Here is a 22,526-nt window from a genome sequence, read left to right on the forward strand (position 1 = left end):
TCTTCTGGTCGTGCGACTCCTGCTGACTCTTTCTTGTACTTCCTTGCAGCTGCCACCGTTTCTGGACTTTGTCGTCACCTGGACATCGCTGAGCAACAGTCTGTGGAATCCCTTCATGTACTGGCTGTTGAATTCCGATTTTCGTCGCCTCAGCCGACAATTGATGCCAAGCAAAGTAAGTTTTTTTTTTCGCCCATTCCCTTACGGACTATAGTATTACGTGCATTGTTAAGCTTCTCAGACTCACACACACAGATATGGACTGAGTTACCTTTGTGAGGTTTCGACTTTTGAACATTGTTTCCAGCTTTTGGCTTGGCTTGCAGCATAAAAAACCGACAGAGGAAAAAATACAAAATTTAATACCTTTGATTAAACGTGAAGCAGCTTAGGGATTTTTTTTTTTTTTTTGTTAAGAAAAATCTTAGAATTAAAAAAAAAAAAAAAAAAAAAAAAAAACTCTATTAAATACTAATAAATAATTATAAGAGTTTTGTTTATATTAACTAAAGTGAGATGAGTATATTAGTTATGTACAATGTGAGTACTCCATGAATGGGTATTCTGCAGTCAGTAAAGCCCGTCTCTTACTTAGTTTATTTTACATTTTAGTAAAATCTCTGCTCTTATTTCTGATCTGCTGCAGTAAGCTGAGTAAATGTTTCATGGCTAATATTTAGTGCAGCTTTAGTTGCCCTGTTTAGGTGATTACTGACCCCCAGCATTAAGCAGCAGCTTCTGACATAGGTTTTTCCACTTTCGGAGCCACATATTAAGTGCAGCTAGTTGAGCTGCTTTGAAGTTGTTAAGTCAACACACAGAACGCTGCGCATATATTGAGGGATTTGATGTGGCTGCGTTGTCAGCCATGCCAAGAGCAAAGCCGAATTACCCAAGGACCGAGCCAAGGGCCATAAATCCAAAAGGTGCTAGCTAACACACAAACAGGCACACACACACACACACACACACACAGGAGCAAATAAACAAACATACAGACAAGTATACAGACAGACAACAACTGTAATCGCAAACAGTGAAAAGTGATTTTGAATTATGAAAGAGCAAACCGTAAGCGGCGTTTACATGCCCCATGCCCCATGCCACGCCCTAACTCTACCTCTACCTCTAACTCACTCGCCTTTATTGATAGCATGCGAACGGCACAAAATAAGGGCAGGCAAATTCGTTTTTGGTAAAGCGCAGTCAAGTTGCATGATTTACTTCCGAAAAACTCAAACACTGACTGAGGTCACTCCCAACACAATTTATGAGCACTATTTATGGCCAGAGATGGGTGCGTGCCGAATATATGTTAAATGCGAATCGCAGAGAAGGGGAAATGTGAGGAAAGTAAAACTTATGTGGGCAACTTTGAAGAGTTATTATTTAATGCTTTCGTTGATTACTGCTCTAAATGTATTTAGGAATATGCAGCAGATCTCAGAGTGGCGTAACTATTTATATTTATCATATCATATTTTATTGATCATACTTACTTTAATGCATAAATTAATATTATGTTTTCTTCGTTCTGCTTTGTATATCGAAGGTAAAGTTGAAGTCTAATAAACGCCGCTAAAGATTCTCTGGATTGTACATTGGGGAATAATAAAGAGAATATCAATGAATAAGGAATACTTTATGCGCCCAATTAATACTTTCTATGCTCATTCGCGAACGTGAAATGAGCATATTCATTTCGTGCAATGTCCATCTTGATGTTCGTCTGTACCTCTATTCGTATGAAATGCTATTGAAGCTATAGAATTGAAATTTGCAACATATGTGAATATATCTAAGGCCATAGGCAATGTTTGGGCATTCTGCAGTCAGTAGCGCCCCACTGCAACGCTCTGACTTACTTATGTAATATTTCACTTTCACGTATATAGCCAAAGTTCAAGCATAAGTTATGGCTCTCTTCAACTGGAAAAGTTTTGGGTACTTGAGCCAGGCAACAGTGTAGCAATACATAAATATTTATTATATATGTCGGCACTTACTTAGGACACCCACCTGCCGTATCCATAGACCTATATATTTTAAGGGAGTGTCTTGTATTACTGCTATACTTCGGCAATTCACTTGCTCTCTACTTTCATCGTCCTGCTATGCTTCTTCTGCATAAGTCTCAAGCAGCATGCCATCTCATTCTCTCTCTCTTTCTCTCTGAACACCCAGTGTCACGTTTAGCAGCAGTAATGCTTGTATATCTCTCTCTCTCTCTCTCTCTCTCTCTCTCTCTCTCTCTCTCTCTCTCTCTCTCTCTCTCGTGAGTGCCAGCTCTCTGCTAAATTAAGTAATACCTCATACCCTACTCTTAACAATAAGACGCTCTATCTCTCTCTCTCTCTCTTACTCTGTCTCTTTTTTCTAATCACGAGTATATGTCATGTCAAATACTCGAGATTAGAAAAAAAGAAACCAAAAATAAAACATTTTCAATAGATCCATTAATAAATAAAATAATGTATTAACGGAAATAGAAGACAAAGTGGAAGACAAGAGAAACTAAACCACTCATGTTATTCGAAGCCTTGACATTTTTAAAAATGATATATTTATTATTTATGATGCTTTTACACACACACACACACACTAACTCACTCTCTCTCTATCTCTCTTTTGCCCACTCTCTCCCTCTCTCTGTCCCTCTTTCAGTGCTTCCCCAAAGAGGATACGCCCGAACACAAATCAGCCTGTTGTCACATCAATGCCAACGACTTTGAAATCACAACGCTGCCAATGCCGCCCGAGCCGCCCGCCTCACGGCCACCGGCCAACAATGGTGGTGCGGGTGGTGGTGGCAGTGGTGCGGGTGGCGGAGGCAGTGGCGGTGGAGCTGGCTCTGGCACTGGCGGCGGCATTGGCAGCGCCATTGGCGGCTCTGTGCTGGGCATTTGCGCACGCTCCAGGGCCAACAGCTTGAGTCGCAGCGCCTCGCAGTACATTCGCGGCACTTTGGGCGGTGGTGGGGGCCACGCCCATCAGCTGGCCGGCGATGGCTATGCCACAGTGCGGCCGGACATTGAGGGTCTGTCGGAGAAGTACTGGGGCGAGATCCTGGAGCGGACCGTCAGCTCGGGCAATTTGCATGCCATGCAGAAGAGTTTCCCGCACTTCCCCTACCATCAGCACGGCGGAGTGGGCGTGCACGGGCATGTGCATCAGGTGCATCAGCCGCAACAGCATCAGACCACCTCGTTCACCAAGCACAGCGATCTGCATTTGAATATGTCCGGCAGCACGGCCGCACAGGAAGCCACCGCCGCCGCCGAGCTGAGCAAGTTCTCCACATCCGAGCCGAAGCTTTGCGAGCATCTATTCCACGACGCCAACTGCGCCAAGAGCAAACTGGCGCTCGGCACTGCCCCAGATGAAGCCGGCTCCGCATCCGTCTCCACAGTGGCCGCCAAGCTGGCTGCGGGGCGCAGCATTCCGGACATTTAGTACGCAGAGGACGTCATCCTCGCCAACAGCCAGCTGGCGCGGCAGGCCAAGTGCGCACACCATCCACTGCATCAGCAGGGGCAATCCCGCGCCCTGCTCCACACGCCGCACGGCGCCCATCACACGGGCAGCCTGCGCCTGAGTCGCGTCCGCGTCGCCTGTCACAGCCCTCCGCCTTCGATGGCCCTGGGCGGCGAGTCAATGGCCGAGTTTCGCAAGTAGAGCTCTAGGATTAGGATTAGGATTCGTCTGCTGGGTCTAACCGTGAAGTAGTTATACATATATCTATATAAATGTCGGTGTGTATGTGTGTGCGTCTGTGTGTCTAAATATTGTGCATGTCTCCTAGCAGTAAGTCAAACTTGAAAAGTTGTAGCTCTCTCTATCTCTCTCTATCGCTTTCTCTCTCGCTCTCTCTCTCTCTCTCAATCAACAAATCTGTTAACATTATTGAGTTTACAGTCTTGGCTAGGCTGAAGCTGGCGAGCTCTGGTATGTTTTAGTATTTTTTTGGTATTTTTTTGTATTTTTGGTCTATTTTTGAATACATTTCTTATTCTCGGAAAAATTTGATTTCTTGACATACTTTTATAATATTTGTTTAATATCTTAGGTATATATTTGTATCACCATTATTAAGTTTACATTTTTGGCTAGGCTGAAGCTGGCAAGCTCTGGCATGTTTTGGTATTTTTTTGGTATTTTTTGGTATTTTCTTGTATTTTCGGTCTATTCTTGAATACATTTCTTATTCTCGGAAAAATTTGAATTCTTGACATTCTTTTATAATATTTGCATAGTATTTTAGGTATATATTTTTATCAACATTATTAAGTTCACATTTTTGGCTAGGCTTAAGTTGGCAAGCTCTGGTATGTTTTGGTATTTTTTTGGTATTTTTTGGTATTTTTGGTCTGTTTTTGAATACATTTCTTATTCTCGGAAAAATTTAATTTCTTGTCATAATTTAATAATATTTGCTTAGTATTTTAGGTATATATTTTTATCAACATTATTGAGTTCACATTTTTGGCTAGGCTGAAGCTGGCGAGCTCTGGTATGTTTTGGTATTTTTTTGGTATTTTTTTGTATTTTTGATATATATTTCTTATTCTCGGCAAAATTTAATTTCTTGACATACTTTTATAATATTTGTTTAGTATTTAAGGCATATTATGTTTATCATTATTGAGTTCACATTCTTGGCTAGGCTGAAGTTGACGAGCTCTGGTATGTTTTGGTATTTTCATGGTATTTTTGGTCTATTTTTGAATACATTTATTCTCATATTTCTTGACATACTCATATATATGTTTAGTATCTTAGGAATATTTTTTTATGTTTCTCGTCCTAGTTGGCCCATGGCCTTCAATTGAAATTAATTTTCTCGCGAGTTCCGTATAGCTTGGTCATTTTTGGTATTTTTTTTAGTATTTTCTCGGTATTTTTTGCATATTTCTGCATACTTGTCTTATTTTCGGAAAAATGTTGATTCCTTTATATAATTTATTATATGTTTAGTATTTTAAGCATATTTTTGTATGCTTTTCGTATTACTACAAGTTTTACATACTTTCCTTCTTATTTTTATATACCAAAGACTTCTTTCCAAAATCCTTAGCTATAACTAAATACGAAAATATAGATAAAATTTAAGTCAATCGGAAAATATACTACAAACTATTTAAGTTCTTTAAGCTCCAACTCGAAATATAAATAAAAAGCAAAAGCAATTAATGCGACAAGTTTCAGCATAATAAGTGTTCATTTGATGTATGTTTGTGATACATTTTGGCTAAGATCAAACAGAAAGTAAATCATATAAATGTGTCATATAAGTGTATATGTGTGCGTATTGTCTAAATAAATAATTCAATAAAAGCAAGTAATATATAAATATAACATTAGTAGATATATGAAAATGCAATGCAAGCTCACTTAACACCTCCATTTGGTTTGTTTGTCAACTCAATTCGTAGCTATGTAGGTAACTGTATTTAATACTGTCCAGATGAAGCAAATCTATTGTATAAATATGCCATTAAGTTGTATAAAGAAATCTAAGAAAATAATTGTAAACTTTTCTTACTAGAGATGGTAGACTTCCCCCTCAAGCTAACACGAGTATAAACTATTCCGATTCTGATTTCACTTACCTCAAAATCATTTTCATTAAAATACTCTAAATTAGAGATATGTGTATATAAACATATATATAGTATTTCTCCTTCTCTTCAGACAACAATCAATCAAAAAGAAAAACAAAAATCAAATCCTAACTTTGTGATTGTCATGAATTTAAGTGAGTTGATGATGCCGCACGAGCTCATCAGTTGTGTAGCTAAAAACAACAATAGTTAAATGCAAATCTAAGAAAATTTTAGTTTAGCCAACAAAATATTTGAAAAAAAAAAATGCATGCAATAACGAAATAAATCTATTACAAAAAAAATTAACAAAAACTATTTGCCATAATGTGAATTGTGAAATGGATTTAAATGGAATGCAATAAAGTTTGAATAAATAAAACTAAAGCAACCTATATTTATTATTGGGCAATGGAAATACAATTTCATTGGTTACATATTTAAAAAGAATGTAAATTTTCCAAATATTTTTTATTTGCAGTTTTTTAGGGTCATTGCATGGATATTATCACATCAAAAATGCCAAAATGAAAAAGTTTTCCCCCAGTGCCAAACATTCCGCGCGGCCCCAAATCATTTGAAAGCAATTACAACGAAATCGTTTAAGGGCCAACAGGCAAAATGAGCAAAAGAAAATCCCAATAGGAAACACAAACTCACACGTAAAAGAAAGTAAATAAAAGAAGAAGCGTGCAAATCGGGTGTTATCGACTGCATAATAATCATTCAAGAAACCAGAAATCTATGTGCTCTAACCTTTACAGCATCGACATGCTTTGCATTCCTGCGTAAAACCAAACAGACTGACGGACAGCTAGATGGACATTCCACAAAACCAATATACTCATTTAACTTTCCTGAATGAGTGCAAAGAAGAACAGAAAAGGCAAAGCTAAATAAATTAAAAATTATTTAAATTTGATTTTTATTGGCTCGACGCGACCGACAAATATCCATAAAAAAAGAGAGGAAATAAAATGATAAGGTTGACGCACGGCCAAATGCAAATTAATTTCGCATGCTGCGCTAAGATTTTCATTTTCCATACGGAAAAATATATATAGAAGAAAAACCCCAACTCAAACCCAAACGCGAAAAGTTTCAAAACTAATTTTCACAAAACAATTTCCAGAAGGCAACAGACGAGGGCGACCGCCGCCTGCCACGCCTCTGCCGCCCCTCCTACCATATAAGTCCCCGCTGGCCATTGCAAAGTTCGCGGCTTCTTTTGGGCTATTTGAATCTCAATCCAAATCCAAATCTGAATCTGAATGCGAATGCGAATGCGGATGCCCGAGCGAGTTTGAATTTCCATTTTTCGAGTCCCACTGCGTGCTCCGCCGTGCCCGAAAAAAAATTACACGGCCCGCTGCATTTTGTAACAATAATCGCCGGTGTTTGGCATAGGATCACGCCCACAGCTGAAACACCAAGCCCGCCGTGGCACGCCCCTGTGACCACTCCCCCTCGACGGAGCGGAGCGCTGAAAATCACGCCCAGCGATTCTAACAAAAAACTTTTCGCATGAAAGTCAACTTTACTCTGGCCGTCTGTGTTTTTCTTTCGCATTCATTTGAATTTTCTTTTTTGTATAATTTTCCGCCAGCTGGGAATTGGATTTCACAGCATTTGGACCCGAACTGGACGTTCTTCGCTGCGGCATCGTTGCCAAGGCTTTGCCTAATTTGATTAAGCAGGCCAAAACACTAATTGAGGTTTATCCAATTCGAGAGGGGCCCGACCTAACCAAAGCAAAGATATCCCAAACAGAAAACCAAAGGTAAAACTTGACTTTCTTACCCAGCCCTAAATTAAATAGATTTTCAAATTAACATTAACTTTATTTAGCTTCATTAACTTTATGATCATGATCTTTATGTGATGTAGAAGGACAAAAATAGGTAATATAGTTCATTTAGATATATAGTTCCTTTTGGTACTTGTACGCTTGGGACAGAATTAATAACTGCCAGAGTCTTGGAACTATAATCCTATGAGCTCTATATGATCTATTTGATCTCTTAGATCATTAGAATCTTTAAGGTTTTTGGGGTCTGTAAGATTTTTAGAATCTATAAGACCTCTAAGATCTATAGAATATTTAAGATTACTAAAATCTATGAGATCTGTAGAGTTCTTTTTAGATATCTGAGATAAATCAAGACTTATATATGTATAGGATATAAAAGATCTATAATATTTCTATAATCTGTAAGATCTCTAAGATCTAGCTAATTTATAATATCTTCAAGAGAATTTCTACAAGATCATAAGATCTGTTACACCTTTTAGATTCATCTAAGTTATTTATACTGATAAATATGTAGCCTCATCTCAAGTTAACATTCATAAACATGACAAACACATAAAAAGCAACATAAGAGAAAACTAAAAAAAAAAAAACACCTAACACATACACAGTTACACCATTACACAATTGTTAATTGTTAATTTGTTGTTTCGCGAAAATTGCAAATTGGTTGCGGTTCCAGAAGAGACTCGTGCCACTATGAGACTGAACAGGGCTTGCTCGGCAGAGCTGGTGAACAAGAAGCTCAAGAGGACTTACACTGGCTTCCGGCCGGTGGTTTTGTCGGCGGAACGCTACGATGGCATCGTGGGCAGATCCATTCAGCGGGACAGCAAGGAGTACCTGGAGGCCATCGCGGAGGAGCAGCGGTACGCCAAGTACCTCCAGAATGGCAACGCCGCGCTGCAGCGGCGCTTCACCAACATGCGCGATCTGACCGGCAAGAACGACGAGGAGCTGCTGGCGGCCAGGGACAAGGTCCTGGCCGAGGCGACGAAGAACAGAAAGACGCAGGACCTGATGGACAAGCGGCGCAAGCAGCGCATTATGCGAGCCAATGAACTGCTGACCATGCTGAAGCCAGGTCCGCGTGGTCTGCACGCGGCTCTAATCGAATCGGAAACGATATATCAGCGCAGATACCACGACGAGCTAAATGCCGAGATCGCCGAGAAGGCGCGTCACCAGGAGCTGCTGGACGAGCAGCAATGCCCGCAGATCCTGATACCCTTTGGCTGCGCCAGCGAGGAGCAGGACAAGGCACAGCAGCTGGCCAAGGCGAAGGAGGCGCGCAGCAGATACCTGGAGGCCATTGAGACGAAGCGCCAGCTCAAGGAGGCTGAGAGGGAGCAGAATTTGTTTGATTCGATTGTGGAGCGCGAGCAATACAAGTGCATAATGGAGAAGGAGCAGCAGAAGCGGAAGGAGCTGGCCGAGAAGAGGCGCGAGTTCTGCCGCAATGCCTATCAGGAGGCGCTCAAGGAGAAAGCAGAGAAGGCCAGATGTAAGTAGAGATCAAACCCAAAGTGTCCTTTAATCCCTTCGAGCGCTGCCCTCCACAGTTGAGGCCATGGCTGATGCTGTCGACGATCGAATCATTTGCGTGGACAAGGCGGCCCATCGCCACCTGGACTCGCGCTACAGCCATCAAATGAAGGAATTGCGCGAGAAGCGCATGCGCCACCTGGCGGCAGCCGCCCAGCAGCACTGCCAGGTGCAGCGGGCCAAGCAGCAGGAGTTGGAGCAGCAGCGCGAGAGGGCAGAGCAATCGCACCAGAAGGCTGAGGAGGCGGACGAGCTGAAGCGCAAACTTCAGATCGCAAAACTGGCCAAGGAGCGCCGGCAATACGAGCAGGAATATCTGCTGCATCGCGGCGACAAGGCGCAGCGCCTGGCAGAGATTAGACGCTTTGAGCTGGCCTCACGGCTCAAGAACGAGAGCGCCAATGAGCAGTTTGCGGCTTCTGTGAAGCGGGACCAGGATGAGGAGGCGGCAGAGCTGCGCAAGATACTCCTCGGCCAGCGCGATGAGTTCCTGGCGCAGCGTGAGGAGGAGCTAATGCGCATCTCGCCCTGCGCTGAGGATCCCAACTTGGATGACGACTTCAACTATTTCGCGGCCGCCGCCAAGGCCATGGAGGAGTCGAAGGCACAGGGCCGACCCCTGTACCCAATAGCCAAGGCAGCGGAGCTCTACAGACGCGACAACCAGCTGGACATGGTGCCGCAGGGTCAAGTGGTGCGCCGTAAAAAGATTCGCGACTACTGCTGGCCGGGCTACGTGTCCAAGGCGGAGCTCGCCTACCGCAAGTACGAGCATCGCGAGAGGTGCAAGATCAAGCAGGAGAAGGTGCGTCGCGACATGTTCGACAACTGCCTGAAGATCACCAAAATGGCGGCTGAGGAGCGACCCTTCAGGCAGTGCGTCCAGGAGTGTCCCATGAAGCTGATGCAGCACCGGGGCATGCCCGCCATCGCCAGCCAGGAGACCATAGAGCTGCCCGCCCACAGCTGCGAGGAGTCGCCGCTGCCAGCTGGCCGCTGCCCCAGCCTTCAGACTCCTTCGCAGGAGGAGTGGAAGTGCGCTCCCGAGGATCAGCAGTCGGCCAGCTTCAAGACTGCGCCATCAAAGTCCGATACAACCCTGCAGCCGGCTATTTCCCATCATTCCCAGAGGGCTGCGGCTGGCCGGGATCGCAGCGTCTACACCCTGAGCCGTAGCAGCGCCAGGGGACCAGATCTCACGCGCTGCTGGACCTCGCCGCCGCAGACCCAAGCCAAAGCGGCAAATATTCCCGTCATCAGCTCAATTAACCAGAAGGACGCTGCTCACCAAAGCCCGAAACCGTTTGGGCCAGCAAAACTTGAGCAATTCGATTGAAGCGACGCAGCTCAATGCGAGCGTAAAGTAAAGACGGAATCCACCTACCTAAAGGCTGTGGCACATCCTTTTTCTTTCAGTCAGTGAGCAGGCAATAGAGGGGTATATGGGTATATGGGTTTTGTTGACACTTGAGCAGGTAGGACTCGGATTAGGTTGCAGAGAAATGCGATAGAGGCTGCCCTAGTCATGCCCCAGCTCATGCCAGTGTATCTGCCAGTCAGCTAGGGCCGTTCAGGTTGCCGCAGCACAGACAGCACAGGAAATGACGTTAATGGTTTTTTAAAAGCACTTAAACTTGGCGCAAACTTTTCCTCTCTCTCTCTCTCTCTGTCTATTTTTTTTGCTTTTCCAACACTTTACTTTGCCATTTGGGGCGAACGGGACTCGAGGTGGCTGGGCGATGACCATAACCCTTGTATTGGTGCTTGATGCGCTTTGCTTAACACGGCCCGGGCCGAGTGAGTGATTTGCCGGGGCCAACGGACCTTTGAAGCGCCGCTTGGCAAAAAGATGTCTCATAAATTCCAATTATTGTGCGGGTTAAAAGTTATTGGGTTACTTTGTCGTCACTCGAGTTGGCGTTTTTGTTTTCATTTAGCTTATTAGTGGCGGAGGACATGTCAGGCGTTGCGTTCCACTGCACACATAACTTAATTTAGCCCGACGCAAACGGCTGATGAACCCACCGCAGCGCCGCAGCATCTCCAGGGTCAGGGCTCGGGTCACCTTGCCACTGCCACTGCCACTGCCACTGGTCACAGCGAATCTCATCAAGATAATTACACAGCGCACTTCTTCGGCCGGGTCTCCCGACGGTTTAATCAGCCGCCGTTCAACTTTGTATTCCGTGGCGCTGCGGCGCTTAGCAGATCCCGCAGCTCCAATTAACGCAACGGTCCGCATCGTCTTAGCGAAAAAGTTATGAAAAGTTTGCCAGCCGCCAAACTGAACTTAACTCATTTGCAGCGGTTGCCACCAATCGAGGATTGGTCAGGCCAGCTGGCCCTGTTTGACCGGCTCTATTCCAGGCACGGCACTTGCCAATAAATTGCCCAAAAGATGAGCCCACCTCATCTCACTCCGCCGTCCGTCGTCCGTCGTCCTGGCCAACAAAACCCAGGGGCTGTCGCAGGAAGCGCGCGCTAATTATGCACCGAGAGTCGAGAGTCGGGCATTCTCCTGTTGAGCTCTCTAATAAGTATTACTCAGTCTATTTCTATTTTATATAAAGAGACAAAATTCATCAGCATTTATCAAGGGATGAGAGTGCGAAAAGGGCTGCTAAGATATGGCAAACTGATGCTGCTTAGCGGTACTTTGACCCGCAGAAAAGGACCAGCTTAGACTTGGAATTAGTCTAGAAGTTTAATCGAATAAATGATCAAGTGTTAGAAATGGGCTTCATTATGTATACAGATGCAAAAAATAAAGGTTTAACTTGAAATAATTTTGCTGTTCACGCATTTAATACTAAGTCCGACCCTTGGTTCAAAATTTACTTTAAATAAGGAAAAATTACATAAATACATAGCTTGGGACAATTTAGATTTCCTTACGTTACCCAGCGCTATATTAATAAATGTTTCACTATATTACTTCACGTTACGTTATATTATTACGTAATATTTTTTTATTACGTAATATTGTATTTTTACGTAAATTAGTATACCATATTATAACGAAAAGTTATATTAACATGGAAAATGATTTTATTACGTAATAATATAATACTACGTAATACTTTATTATTACGTTCCGTTTATTATTACGTAATACTAAATTATGACGTAATATTATTCTGTTACGTCATATCATTACGTAACCCGGAATTACGTATAATGTTTTCTATTACGTTATGTTGTTACATTACGGTTTTGGTGTCACGTTAATGTATTTAATATTTTATTAATACGTTACTTCATTTTACTTAGATTTGGGGCAATTTAGATTTCCTTACGTTACCCAGCGCTAAATTAATAAATGTTTTACTATATTATTTCACCTTACGTTATTTTATTACGTAACATTTTATTATTACGTAATATTGTATTTTTACGTAAATTTTTATACTATATTATATTGAAACATATTATTATGTAATATTATATTATTACGTAATAATATAATACTACGTAATACTTTATTATTACGTTCCGTTTATTATTACGTAATACTAAATTATGACGTAATATTTTTCTGTTACGTCATATCATTACGTAACTCGGTATTACGTATACTGTTTTCTATTACGTTATGTTGTTACATTACGGTTTTGGTGTCACATTAATGTATTCAATATTTTATTAATACGTTACTTCATTTTACTTAGATTTGGGGAAATTTAGATTTCCTTACGTTACCTAGCGCTAAATTAATAAATGTTTTACTATATTACTTCACCTTACGTTATTTTATTACGTAACATTTTTTTATAACGTAATATTGTATTTTTACGTAAATTGGTATACTATATTATAACGAAACGTTATATTATCATGTAATATTATATTATTACGTAATATAATACTACGTAATACTTTATTATTATTGTTATTACGTAATACTAAATTATGACGTAATATTATTCTGTTACGTCATATCTTTACGTAGCTCGGTATGACGTAAAATGTTTTTCTTACGTTATGTTGTTACATTACGGTTTTGGTGTCACGTTAATGTATTCAATATTTTATTAACACGTTACTTCATTTTACTTATAAGTATTTGCATATACGCTACGTTATAAAGTGCTCTATTATGTCGCCTCAATATCGCGTCACATTACGTTTCGTGTTACGTTACGATACTGTTACGTTATGCTACCTTACGTTGCTTTCAGCATTTGTAGAACTATTGACAAATAATAATTTCACTTCCTGAATGCTGTCACTATGTATATCAATCAACCTAGTTTTCCCTCTGGCCATGAATTCCAATGTCTACGCAACTTCCATTGCTAAATCATGTGGCTAACCAGCAATAAGGCATAGATAGAATAAAATATATATTTGTATAGCAAATTGTTAAATAAATAATAAATAAAGTGTAAGCTTCTTAGCCATCTATAGATGGCCCGCGGCCACAAATTCAATTAGTAATCTCAAATTTTGGAATGCCAACATCACGTCCAGATGCCGCCAGTTGTTCCATCACATTTTTTTCGTTTTTCTTCGTTTGTGCTGCCGTTCAAATTGCAGCAAACAATAGCCCCAAGCGCTGGCTGCTGGATGCACGCAACGGATGCCCTCGTATTTGGCTCAAAATTCAATTCTAAAATACGTTTTTCTTCATAAACAACAAAACAACAAGAACAAAAGATCAAAATGGAACAGCAATGCAATGCGCAGAAAACATTTTCATTTTTTCTGAACCTTTCGGATGCCATTTCAATTGGTAAATAACACATAATATGCGAGGAAAGTCGACTAGCAGATGCCCTATAGCTATGCAATTAAATAAGCTACAAGTGGGTGACTCAACAAGATTGATAATATTTTCGATAACTATATGTTGGCACCTGAAGCAGTTATCGATAATTAAAATAAATGTGTTAATAATTAATTACATCAATAGACGTATGAGACATCAACAAGTTCTCTACATCCAATCACAATCAATTACAGGGTATGAAAATCACATTGAACCGCGCTGTTTACGCAACAGGATTTGTTAAAAATAAAAAAGCCTTTGCGAAATTTTATCACAACACATGAATTTTTTTAGTGGAACACAAAACAAAAGAGCTGCTAGATCGCAGAGTTTGGTGTTTAATGCACTATGTCAGCCATGGAATAGAATTCCAGCAAAAAACCCGAATGGAAATAATTGCATAAATATTTCAAATTAAATGAAAATACAAACAGACCACAAAATGCATTAGCAAAAAAATAAAAATAAAAAATCAAATAAATAAATGAATACCTAAAGCGATATATAATTAAGTTCTTTGTTCCATTTAATTCAATTCGAGTTAGCAGAAAAGTTGAAAGGGAAAGTGATTTAAAATTGAAAGCAAGCGAGCGCGTTGACAACGAGACGGCAATTAAAAGAAAGAACAACAAGGCAAACAAACGAAAGACAATGGGCAGATGCAACAAGTGGCCGTAAACAAAAGGCGTAAAATGAGTAAATGCTAACGGAAAGGCTGCTGCAAGGACAAAAGCGAGCAGCGAGCAGTCGAGGCAGAGGCTGAGCCAGACAATGCCAAAGAAAGAACACATGGCGTATACGTTATAAAAGCCAAGCACAGCTCAATTGTAATATTCAACAAAATGCTCTAGCACTTGCTTGCCTTCCTCCCCCATTCGCCGCCTCTCTCTTTTTCTCTCTCTCTCTCTGCCTTTCTGTTATTCCTTTCTTTCTTCTTTTCGTTTCTCACTGGCCCAGCATTATGCGCTCTGCCAGTTTAAAAACTCAATAAAAGTTGCCCTATGAAAAATTACTTAATGAAATTAAGTGTGATAAGTGTGAGTGCTGGGCTGGGCTGGGCACTGAGCACAGCGTGCAAAATCAAGAAAAGCTCCAGAAGAAGCATAAAAAGTAGCGCCTCGGCACACACACACAGACACACAGCACTCGACACACACTCACTCGAGGCCGTCGAGTGCGAAGGAAGGCTGTAAATAATAATAAAGACATGACTTATTGGTTCGACTGGAGCAGCAGCACAGCACAGAGAACCACAGACAGAGCGAGCAGCCACAGCCACAGCCGCTGTCGCTGCCGCAGTCGCAGTCGCAGCCGCAGTCACAGCAGTAGCCGCAGCGGCAGCCACAGCGAAAAGTAATTCCTATTAACAGCTTAGCCGCTTTGCAGCAAGTGGATTTTGATTGGACAATCCGTCGTACACGACAGCTGCACACATACACATACACACCCACATTGAAACCCAAACGAAGAGAGAGAGAGTGAAAATAAATGGCAAATTTATAAAATGAGAATTTTTCTTATTGCCTTCACAATGATTAGATGTTTTTCTTTTCATTTTCATTTTAATTATAGTTTTATTGATTAAATGCTTTCAGACTTACGTGGTTGAAAGAGCGAAATATGAAATTGTTTTTATTTAAATTGACAATTTTGCCGCCTTAAGGCAATGATTTTTTGTATATATTTGTTAGATTATTAAATATATTATATGTTGAAAATCTTTATTGCGATTGACGTTCGCACATTGAGACTTGGAAGTTAGCTAAATAACTCAAACAGTCAATGCAAACGCTATTCATATTCACCAACACATGCACACACTCAATTCACGTACGCTAGCGAACACATCTCTCGCATACATACCAAACACATACACAAAGCCTGTTAACACCAAACGAAAAAGGGAAAGGGGACCAACCAGAGCGAATCACAACAGCCGATCGCGAACGAGCTCATTAAAGAGACGGAGCAGTGTGTGAGTGTGAGTGAAAGAGACTCTTTTGCAGAAATCGGGAAGCGATGAAGAGTTACATATCTGCGAGCTTTTAACATTGATTTATTAAACTGAAATGATTGCTCTTTGAGTTGTTTGTCTGAGTGTGAGTGAAAGAGACTCTTTTGCAGAAATCGGTAAACGATGAAGAGTTTCATAGCTGCGAGCTTTTAGCCTTAATTTATTAAACTGAAATTATTAATATTTCTGTGGCATTTGCTGCATTAAAAGTTTTTCAGCTTACATTAATCGATAAGCAAGCATCGATAACAGTGAAAAAAGGCTATTTTTAGTCCCTTCTCAGGGTTGCCAGGCCACATCAAATTGTGTTTTCAACGTATTCTGAGAGTTCGTTCGCTTGGACACACAAATTCAGTCGCTTTTCTCATTGAATAACTTAACAAAAATAAGTAAATATAATCGAATTTAGCTGAATAAATAATCTTTAACGATGGCGAGCATAACTCTATTGAATCCAAAGGCGCAATTCGCTCGTGCCTCCCAAGCCTTGGGCATTAACATTACGGCTGCCACGGGCCTGCAGCGGCTGATGGCCAGCAACCTGGGGCCGAGGGGCACCACCAAGATGCTCGTCTCGCCGGCTGGCGACATCAAGATCACCAAGGATGGCAATGTGCTGCTGCACGAGATGCACTTTTGCCATCCGACGGCATCGATGATCGCTCGCGCGAGCACCGCGCAGGATGCGGCCACTGGGGATGGCACCACGTCGACTGTGCTGCTGATTGGTGAGCTGCTGAAGCAGGCGGAGATGCTGATTGCGGACGGACTGCATCCGCGTCTGCTCACCGCTGGCATCATGCAGGCCAAGGAGCGGGCACAACTCGTGCTGGAGTCCCTCTGCATACCCATCGCAGTCGAGCGCGACCCGCTGCTGGCCCTGGCCCAGACCAGCCTGAGGACCAAAGTGGACAGGAATCTGGCCGACCTGCTGGCCGATATCTGCGTGAACGCCGTGCTGAGCATTCGCGGCGATGGCCAGACTCTGCTGGATCTCAATATGATCGAGCTAATGGACATCAAGCAGCACACGACGATGGACACCCAGCTGGTGGACGGGCTGGTGCTGGACCACGGCGGCCGTCACGTCAATATGCCCACTCGCCTGGAGCAGGCCTACATACTGACGTGCAACGTGTCGCTGGAGCTGGAGAAGACCTCCGTGGACTCGTCCTTCTGCTACAAGTCGGCCGAGGAGCGGGAGAAGTGCGTCACTGAGGAGCATCGCTTCATCGACCAGCGCGTGGCCAAGATTATCGCACTGAAGCGTAAGCTCTGCAGCGACAATGACAACGGCTTCGTGGTCATCAATCAGAAGGGCATCGATATACCCTCGCTGGAGGCATTCGCCGAGGCCGGCATTCTGGCCCTGCGCCGCGCCAAGCGCCGCAACATGGAGCGCCTGATGCGTGCCTGTGGCGGCGAAGCTCTCCACTCCCTCGAAGAGCTGAGCGAGCAGCATCTCGGCTATGCGGGCCTCGTATACGAAAAGCAGCTGGGCGACACCAAATACACGTTCGTCAAGCAGTGCCGCAATCCCACCTCGGTGACCATACTGATACGAGCGCCCTCGCGCCACCAGAGCGAGACCATCAAGGATGCCATACGAGACGGCCTGCATGCCATACAGAACGCCATTGTGGATGCCTGTGTGCTGCCCGGCGGCGGCGCCTTCGAGCTGCTCGCCTACAATGCGCTCAGCAAATCGAAGGCCGAGGCCAAGGGCAAGGCTCAGCTGGGCGTCCAGCTGTTTGCCGACGCTCTGCTGGTCATACCCAAGACGCTGGCCATCAACAGCGGCTTCGATGTGCAGGACACCATTGTGAAGCTGACGACGGCGGCCAAGGACTCGGAGCAGCCGATCGGACTCGATCTGGAGACGGGCGAGCCCATGGTACCAAAGGAGAGACGCATCTACGACAACTACTGCGTGAAGAAGCAGATACTCAACTCCTGCTCCATTATCGCCTGCAACCTCCTGCTCACCGATGAGATCATGCAGGCAGGCATGACCAGCTTCAAGGGCTAGCGAGGGCTGTCACTAAAGTTTCTATATATATATATACTACTTCTACTTTTATTATTGCAACTACTACTACTACTGCTACTATTAGTACTACTAATATATATATATGTATATGTACATGTGATGGAAGTAATAAAGGCTGAGAGATGTTAATTGACATTAAATTATTGCTAGTATTTAATTTAATTTTTTTTTTTTTTTTTTTTTTTTTAAGACTAAGATTCGATTATTTTAGGGTTATTTAGAGCTGTGGGAAGAGAATCAAATTGTTTATAATAAATATTGAAAGCTTAAACCAGAAAGTTTTCTTATATATTTTTATTTATTTATTTATTGCTAGTATTTAATTTTATTTTTTCTTTAAGATTAAGATTTGATTATTTTAGGGCTATCTAGAGCTGTGGCAAAATAAATAGGCTGTTTATAATAAATTTGAAAGCTTAAACCAGAAAGTTTTCTTATATATTTTTATTTATTTCTTTATTTTTTATTTTATTTTATTTTTTTATTATTATTTTTTTTTTTTTTTTTCATAAATTTAAAATATATTTTTAGATTTTTTTATGGATTTTTTCAGGCAAGATAGGCATATAAAAGCAGTGTGAAAATAATTTAAAATTAATGTAAGACTGTTAAGAAAATGAAGTGAATTTTAATATTATTTTTAAGACACAAATATGCAATTTTATTTATTTATTATTTTTTATTTATTGTGATTTATTTTCCTTAAAAATTTTTAACAATCATATAAAGTATTTAATATGAAATGAATTATTGACAGAGCTTAACCTTTGCTATTCAGCTCAGATATTAAATTAATAATTTATATTTAAAAGATAATTATAGGAAGAATATATTTATTTTATTACTAAGTTTAATTTATTTAAATAAATTTTTGTACTTTGCTTACTATACGCAATTTCTCGATTATTTTTAGCAAAAGAAAATATATAATATTATATACATATATCATGTATAATCAAACGAAATCCATTTCATAAACATGCGCCATTAAATGCCAAAGCTGAAGTAAAAAGTGTGTGAAAATTGATGATGAAGCTGCTCGGTCCAAAGATATATAGATAATGTGCCCAGCCGTCGCTTATACGTAATATGCCCCACATAACTCAAGCCGAAAGACTTTTCTACAAACAATTTCAAAACAAAATCACAGTTCATAGATTCGCATTTACTACTTCTTCTTCTTCACACACGTCTCAATGTTTATCTATGAGAGTATTCTATGCGGCAGACTGTGGATGCTGGGAGCAGAGGTCGAGGAGGCATTACCCAAGGCGCACATTTGATTGAAAACACTTGCCCCATAACTAGGAAAACACGCAAACACCTGCCAAATGGCAGCTGGATGAAATCTCTCTCTCTCTCTCTCTCTCTCTCGCTCTATATACGACTCACAAAAAATATCTCCAAAGGCAGCAAAAACGATGTGTGTGTGTGTGTGTGAGTTCTGTTGTGCAAGTATGCAATTTTTTGGCGCAAATTCAATTTCCATTTTCACTTAAAAGTTCTTAACTCGCTTTTCTCTCTCTCTCTCTCTGTTTTTTTGGAGCATTCGCCGCTCGTACAAGCATCCTGTCCAGCCTTTGTGTGCGTAGTCCTGTGGACGCTGAAGTGCTTAAAGATGCCCTTGAGGCAAATTAAGTGATTTGCTCAGTTTACACATTTTTCGTGCTGATTACTTTTGCCCCACCCACAAAAATAAAAACACAAAAAACAACAACAACAAAAAATTCATCAAGTCTTGATTGGGCCAAAAGGTTAGCAAATGCCTGCCGCGGGCTAACATGAATTTAACAGGATTCCAAAGAAATACATATAGAAATTTTACTTTTTGGTGTTCAGAGCCTTCTTCAGTTTGGCCTCCTCGTCGGCCAGCTCCTGCTTGATGACCTGCACCAGATGGGCCACCATTGTGGGGCTGACCATGTGCAGGGGCTGCTGATGCTTGAGCACCGCCACCTCATAGAAGCTGGCATTCAGCGCCGTGGCAATGTGCAGGGCACGCACCACATGCTTGATGGCGGTGGCATCGTCCGGCGAGCTGCTCATCGCCGGCGCATTCACCTCCAAATAGTCACGCATCGGCTTGCCCAGCCGCCCGGTGGTATTGGCCGACCACTCGTAGTAGATGCCAGAGGGCTCCGTCTGGAACAAACGCGGCTTGCCGTCCGCATCAAAGCCGCCTATCAGACAGGAGACGCCGAACGGACGCCTGCCATTGCTTTGTGTATAGCTCTGCTTCAATTTGGCGAGATATCTGAAAAGCCAGACAGCTCTCGCTCTCACTCACTCTCTCTCTCTCTCTTTCTCTCTATCTATCTATCTCCCTAATCACTCACCGTGTTATGTACTCCACCGTGGCGGGCTGCTCAAAGTTGAGGCGATGGCTCTGTGCCTCGCTCTGGGCGCGGTTCAGCAGGATGCGTGCGTCGGCTGTCAGCCCGGCGAATGTCACTACCAGATGATCGTCCAGCTTGCGAATTTTACGCGCCGTTCGCTCCACTTGCAGCGCATCCACCGCCTTCCTCTCGACGCCCAGCACAATGGCGTCTTTGGTGCGCAAGCCCACCTGCACAGTGGAGCCAAAGCACTCAAATGAGCCAAGTAAAGTAATTTGTTTTCATTCGCAACTTGCCACTGTAGAGCCCTTGCGCACCGCCTCCTGAGCGTACTCCACCTGCAGCAAGTGCCCATCGGGCGAGTAGATCGTCACGGCTCCATCATAGCCAGGCATAGTTGTAAATGTGTATATGTGTAGCTGTAAATATGTATTTGTGTTGTTGCTAAAATTTCATTGGAAACAAATTGTATTATCTAATGTGTGAAGCGAAATGTTTTTCAATTTTATTTTGTGTGTAAATCAAATCATTTATGTTTACTCAGTTCTTATTAATAATATTGGGGGGAGAACATAATGAAAAGGAGGAACACGTCTTACTTGAGGAATATACTACTACTTTTAATACTATTCTTGTTATAGCTACTACTACTGCTAAGACTTTTAAATACTAATAAGATTATTAATATTGCTACTACTACTATTTCTATTACCATTATTTTTAATATATTTACTACTACTGCTACAACTCTTATTACAACTACTGCTTCTACTACTATTATTACAACTACTGCAACAACTTGTACGACAATTATTACAACAACTACTACTACTTCTACTACTATTATTAAAACTACTACTTTTACTACTATTATTAAATTACTACTATTGGGACTTTTACTCCTACAACTACTACTACAATTATTTCTACTACTAGGACTTCTACTCCTACAGCTACTATTACTATTACTACTTCATCTACTATTATTACAACTACTACTACTACATCTACTACTATTATTACAACTACTACTTTTACTACTATTATTAAATTACTACTACTAGGACTTCTACTCCTACAACTACTACTACCACTACTACTTCTACTTCTACTACTATTATTACAACTACTACTTTTACTACTATTATTAAATTACTACTACTAGGACTTTTACTCCTACAACTACTACTACTTCTTCTACTATAGTTATTTCTACTACTAGGACTTCTACTCCTACAGCTACTATTACTATTACTACGTCATCTACTATTATTACAACTACTACTACTACTTCTACTACTATTACTACTTCTACGACTATTACTCCTCAACTACTATTACTACTTCTACGACTATTACTCCTCAACTACTACTACTACTACTACTATTACTCTTCAACTACTACTACTACTACTATTACTCTTCAACTACTACTACTACTACTATTACTCCTCAACTACTACTACTACTACTATTACTCTTCAACTACTACTACTACTACTACTATTACTCTTCAACTACTACTACTACTACTATTACCACTCCTCGACTACTATTACTACTACTACTTCTACTACTATTATTATAATTTCCCCTTTTTTCGAAAAGCCCCGTTTCCTTAAAATCGGCTTGCTGAACACCTGTGTGTATGTGTATGTGTATGTGTGTGTGTGTGTGTGTGTGTACGTGTACTCCAGCTGCAACAATCTAGTTGGGTGTAGTGCCATTAAAGCACCTTCAATGTAATCACGTTAACAAGAATTATAAGCACCCATTTATAAGCCCCATTTGAATGGGGCCAGAAGCAGCTGCTGGCCGAATTTTGTCAGCTCAGCGCGTGGCAAAACATTTGATGGCAGCAAATGTGGGACAGAAACAAAATAATAACAATGGAGCGAATATCTAGCATTGTTGTAATGTCTATCGAAACAGCTTCATTTTGCTAATGCGTTTAGGTGCGGTTCTCCACCACTCGCCTCATGCCGCACGCCGCACGCCGAGCTCTCTCTCTCCCTCTCTCTCCTGCCCGATGCTAACGCTTAGTATGCCAGAGGCGCATTGTCTGCCATAAATTTGTATTTAACATTTTATGACAACTGGCGACGTCCGTCCTCTCTGACCTGGCCTGGCTACAGTGTACAGCATTTTTGACGGCATACTTAGTAGGATTAAACACGTGCCGCAGCCACACAGCCAGCAAGAGAGAGAGAGAGAGAGAGAGAGCCCGAGCCATAGACAATCCCCAAACACGTTGGCAAATCCGCAATGCCATATAAATAAATTTGCCAAATTAATAGAATTACAACAACATCGAGATATCTATATAGAATTATTTTAAACTATTTTCACGTAGTTTGAATACACCTGCGGGCGTTTCGATAGCGCACGTTTCGCTAAACGAAT

General features: G+C 41.7%; 4 protein-coding genes and 1 pseudogene across 4 annotated transcripts in view; 4 read left to right on the forward strand and 1 right to left on the reverse strand.

Annotated features, from left to right (window-relative positions):
- LOC108657640 (5-hydroxytryptamine receptor 1A) overlaps positions 1-3,869 on the forward strand; it is a 76,880-nt gene extending 73,011 nt beyond the window's left edge. The window contains exons 9-10 of the mRNA XM_089260973.1: positions 50-175; positions 2,665-3,869. Coding sequence (XP_089117099.1) covers positions 50-175; positions 2,665-3,453 — 915 coding nt within the window. The 3' untranslated portion in view covers positions 3,454-3,869. The remainder of the gene's footprint in view (positions 1-49; positions 176-2,664) is intronic.
- The window catches only part of LOC108655209 (leucine-rich repeat-containing protein 40), a 35,362-nt gene extending 27,359 nt beyond the window's left edge, over positions 1-8,003 (forward strand). The window contains exon 2 of the mRNA XM_089260974.1: positions 7,983-8,003. The gene's annotated coding sequence lies outside the window, so the exon portion shown is untranslated. The remainder of the gene's footprint in view (positions 1-7,982) is intronic.
- Positions 7,983-11,196, forward strand: LOC108652790 (uncharacterized). The gene is made up of 2 exons (XM_030387416.2): positions 7,983-8,914; positions 8,973-11,196. The coding sequence occupies exons 1-2, from the start codon at positions 8,110-8,112 to the stop codon at positions 10,289-10,291; spliced, it is 2,124 nt and encodes a 707-aa protein (XP_030243276.1). The 5' UTR covers positions 7,983-8,109; the 3' UTR covers positions 10,292-11,196.
- Positions 11,197-16,077: 4,881 nt separating this feature from the next.
- Positions 16,078-17,822, forward strand: LOC108655161 (T-complex protein 1 subunit zeta pseudogene; annotated as a pseudogene).
- A 1,689-nt stretch (positions 17,823-19,511) lies between these two features.
- Positions 19,512-20,675, reverse strand: Prosalpha4T2 (Proteasome alpha4 subunit, Testis-specific 2). The gene is made up of 3 exons (XM_018106890.3): positions 20,420-20,675; positions 20,124-20,353; positions 19,512-20,041 (listed from the first exon to the last, which is right to left on the reverse strand). The coding sequence occupies exons 1-3, from the start codon at positions 20,516-20,518 to the stop codon at positions 19,609-19,611; spliced, it is 762 nt and encodes a 253-aa protein (XP_017962379.1). The 5' UTR covers positions 20,519-20,675; the 3' UTR covers positions 19,512-19,608.
- Between the last annotated feature and the right edge of the window lie 1,851 nt (positions 20,676-22,526).

Source organism: Drosophila navojoa, chromosome 5, assembly GCF_054131105.1.
Source record: "Drosophila navojoa isolate 15081-1374.11 chromosome 5, UAZ_NAV_1.0, whole genome shotgun sequence".
NCBI classification, from domain to species: domain Eukaryota; kingdom Metazoa; phylum Arthropoda; class Insecta; order Diptera; family Drosophilidae; genus Drosophila; species Drosophila navojoa.

Excerpts from the sequence above, each read along its gene's own strand:
- LOC108652790 (XM_030387416.2), top strand. The coding sequence starts at position 8,110 with ATGAGACTGAACAGGGCTTGCTCGGCAGAGCTGGTGAACAAGAAGCTC. Across the intron at positions 8,915-8,972 it reads GAAAGCAGAGAAGGCCAGAT|TTGAGGCCATGGCTGATGCT; the intron begins GTAAGTAGAGAT and ends TGCCCTCCACAG.
- Prosalpha4T2 (XM_018106890.3), bottom strand. The coding sequence starts at position 20,518 with ATGCCTGGCTATGATGGAGCCGTGACGATCTACTCGCCCGATGGGCAC. Across the intron at positions 20,354-20,419 it reads TGCGCAAGGGCTCTACAGTG|GTGGGCTTGCGCACCAAAGA; the intron begins GCAAGTTGCGAA and ends TCCACTGTGCAG. Across the intron at positions 20,042-20,123 it reads ACGGTGGAGTACATAACACG|ATATCTCGCCAAATTGAAGC; the intron begins GTGAGTGATTAG and ends CTGGCTTTTCAG.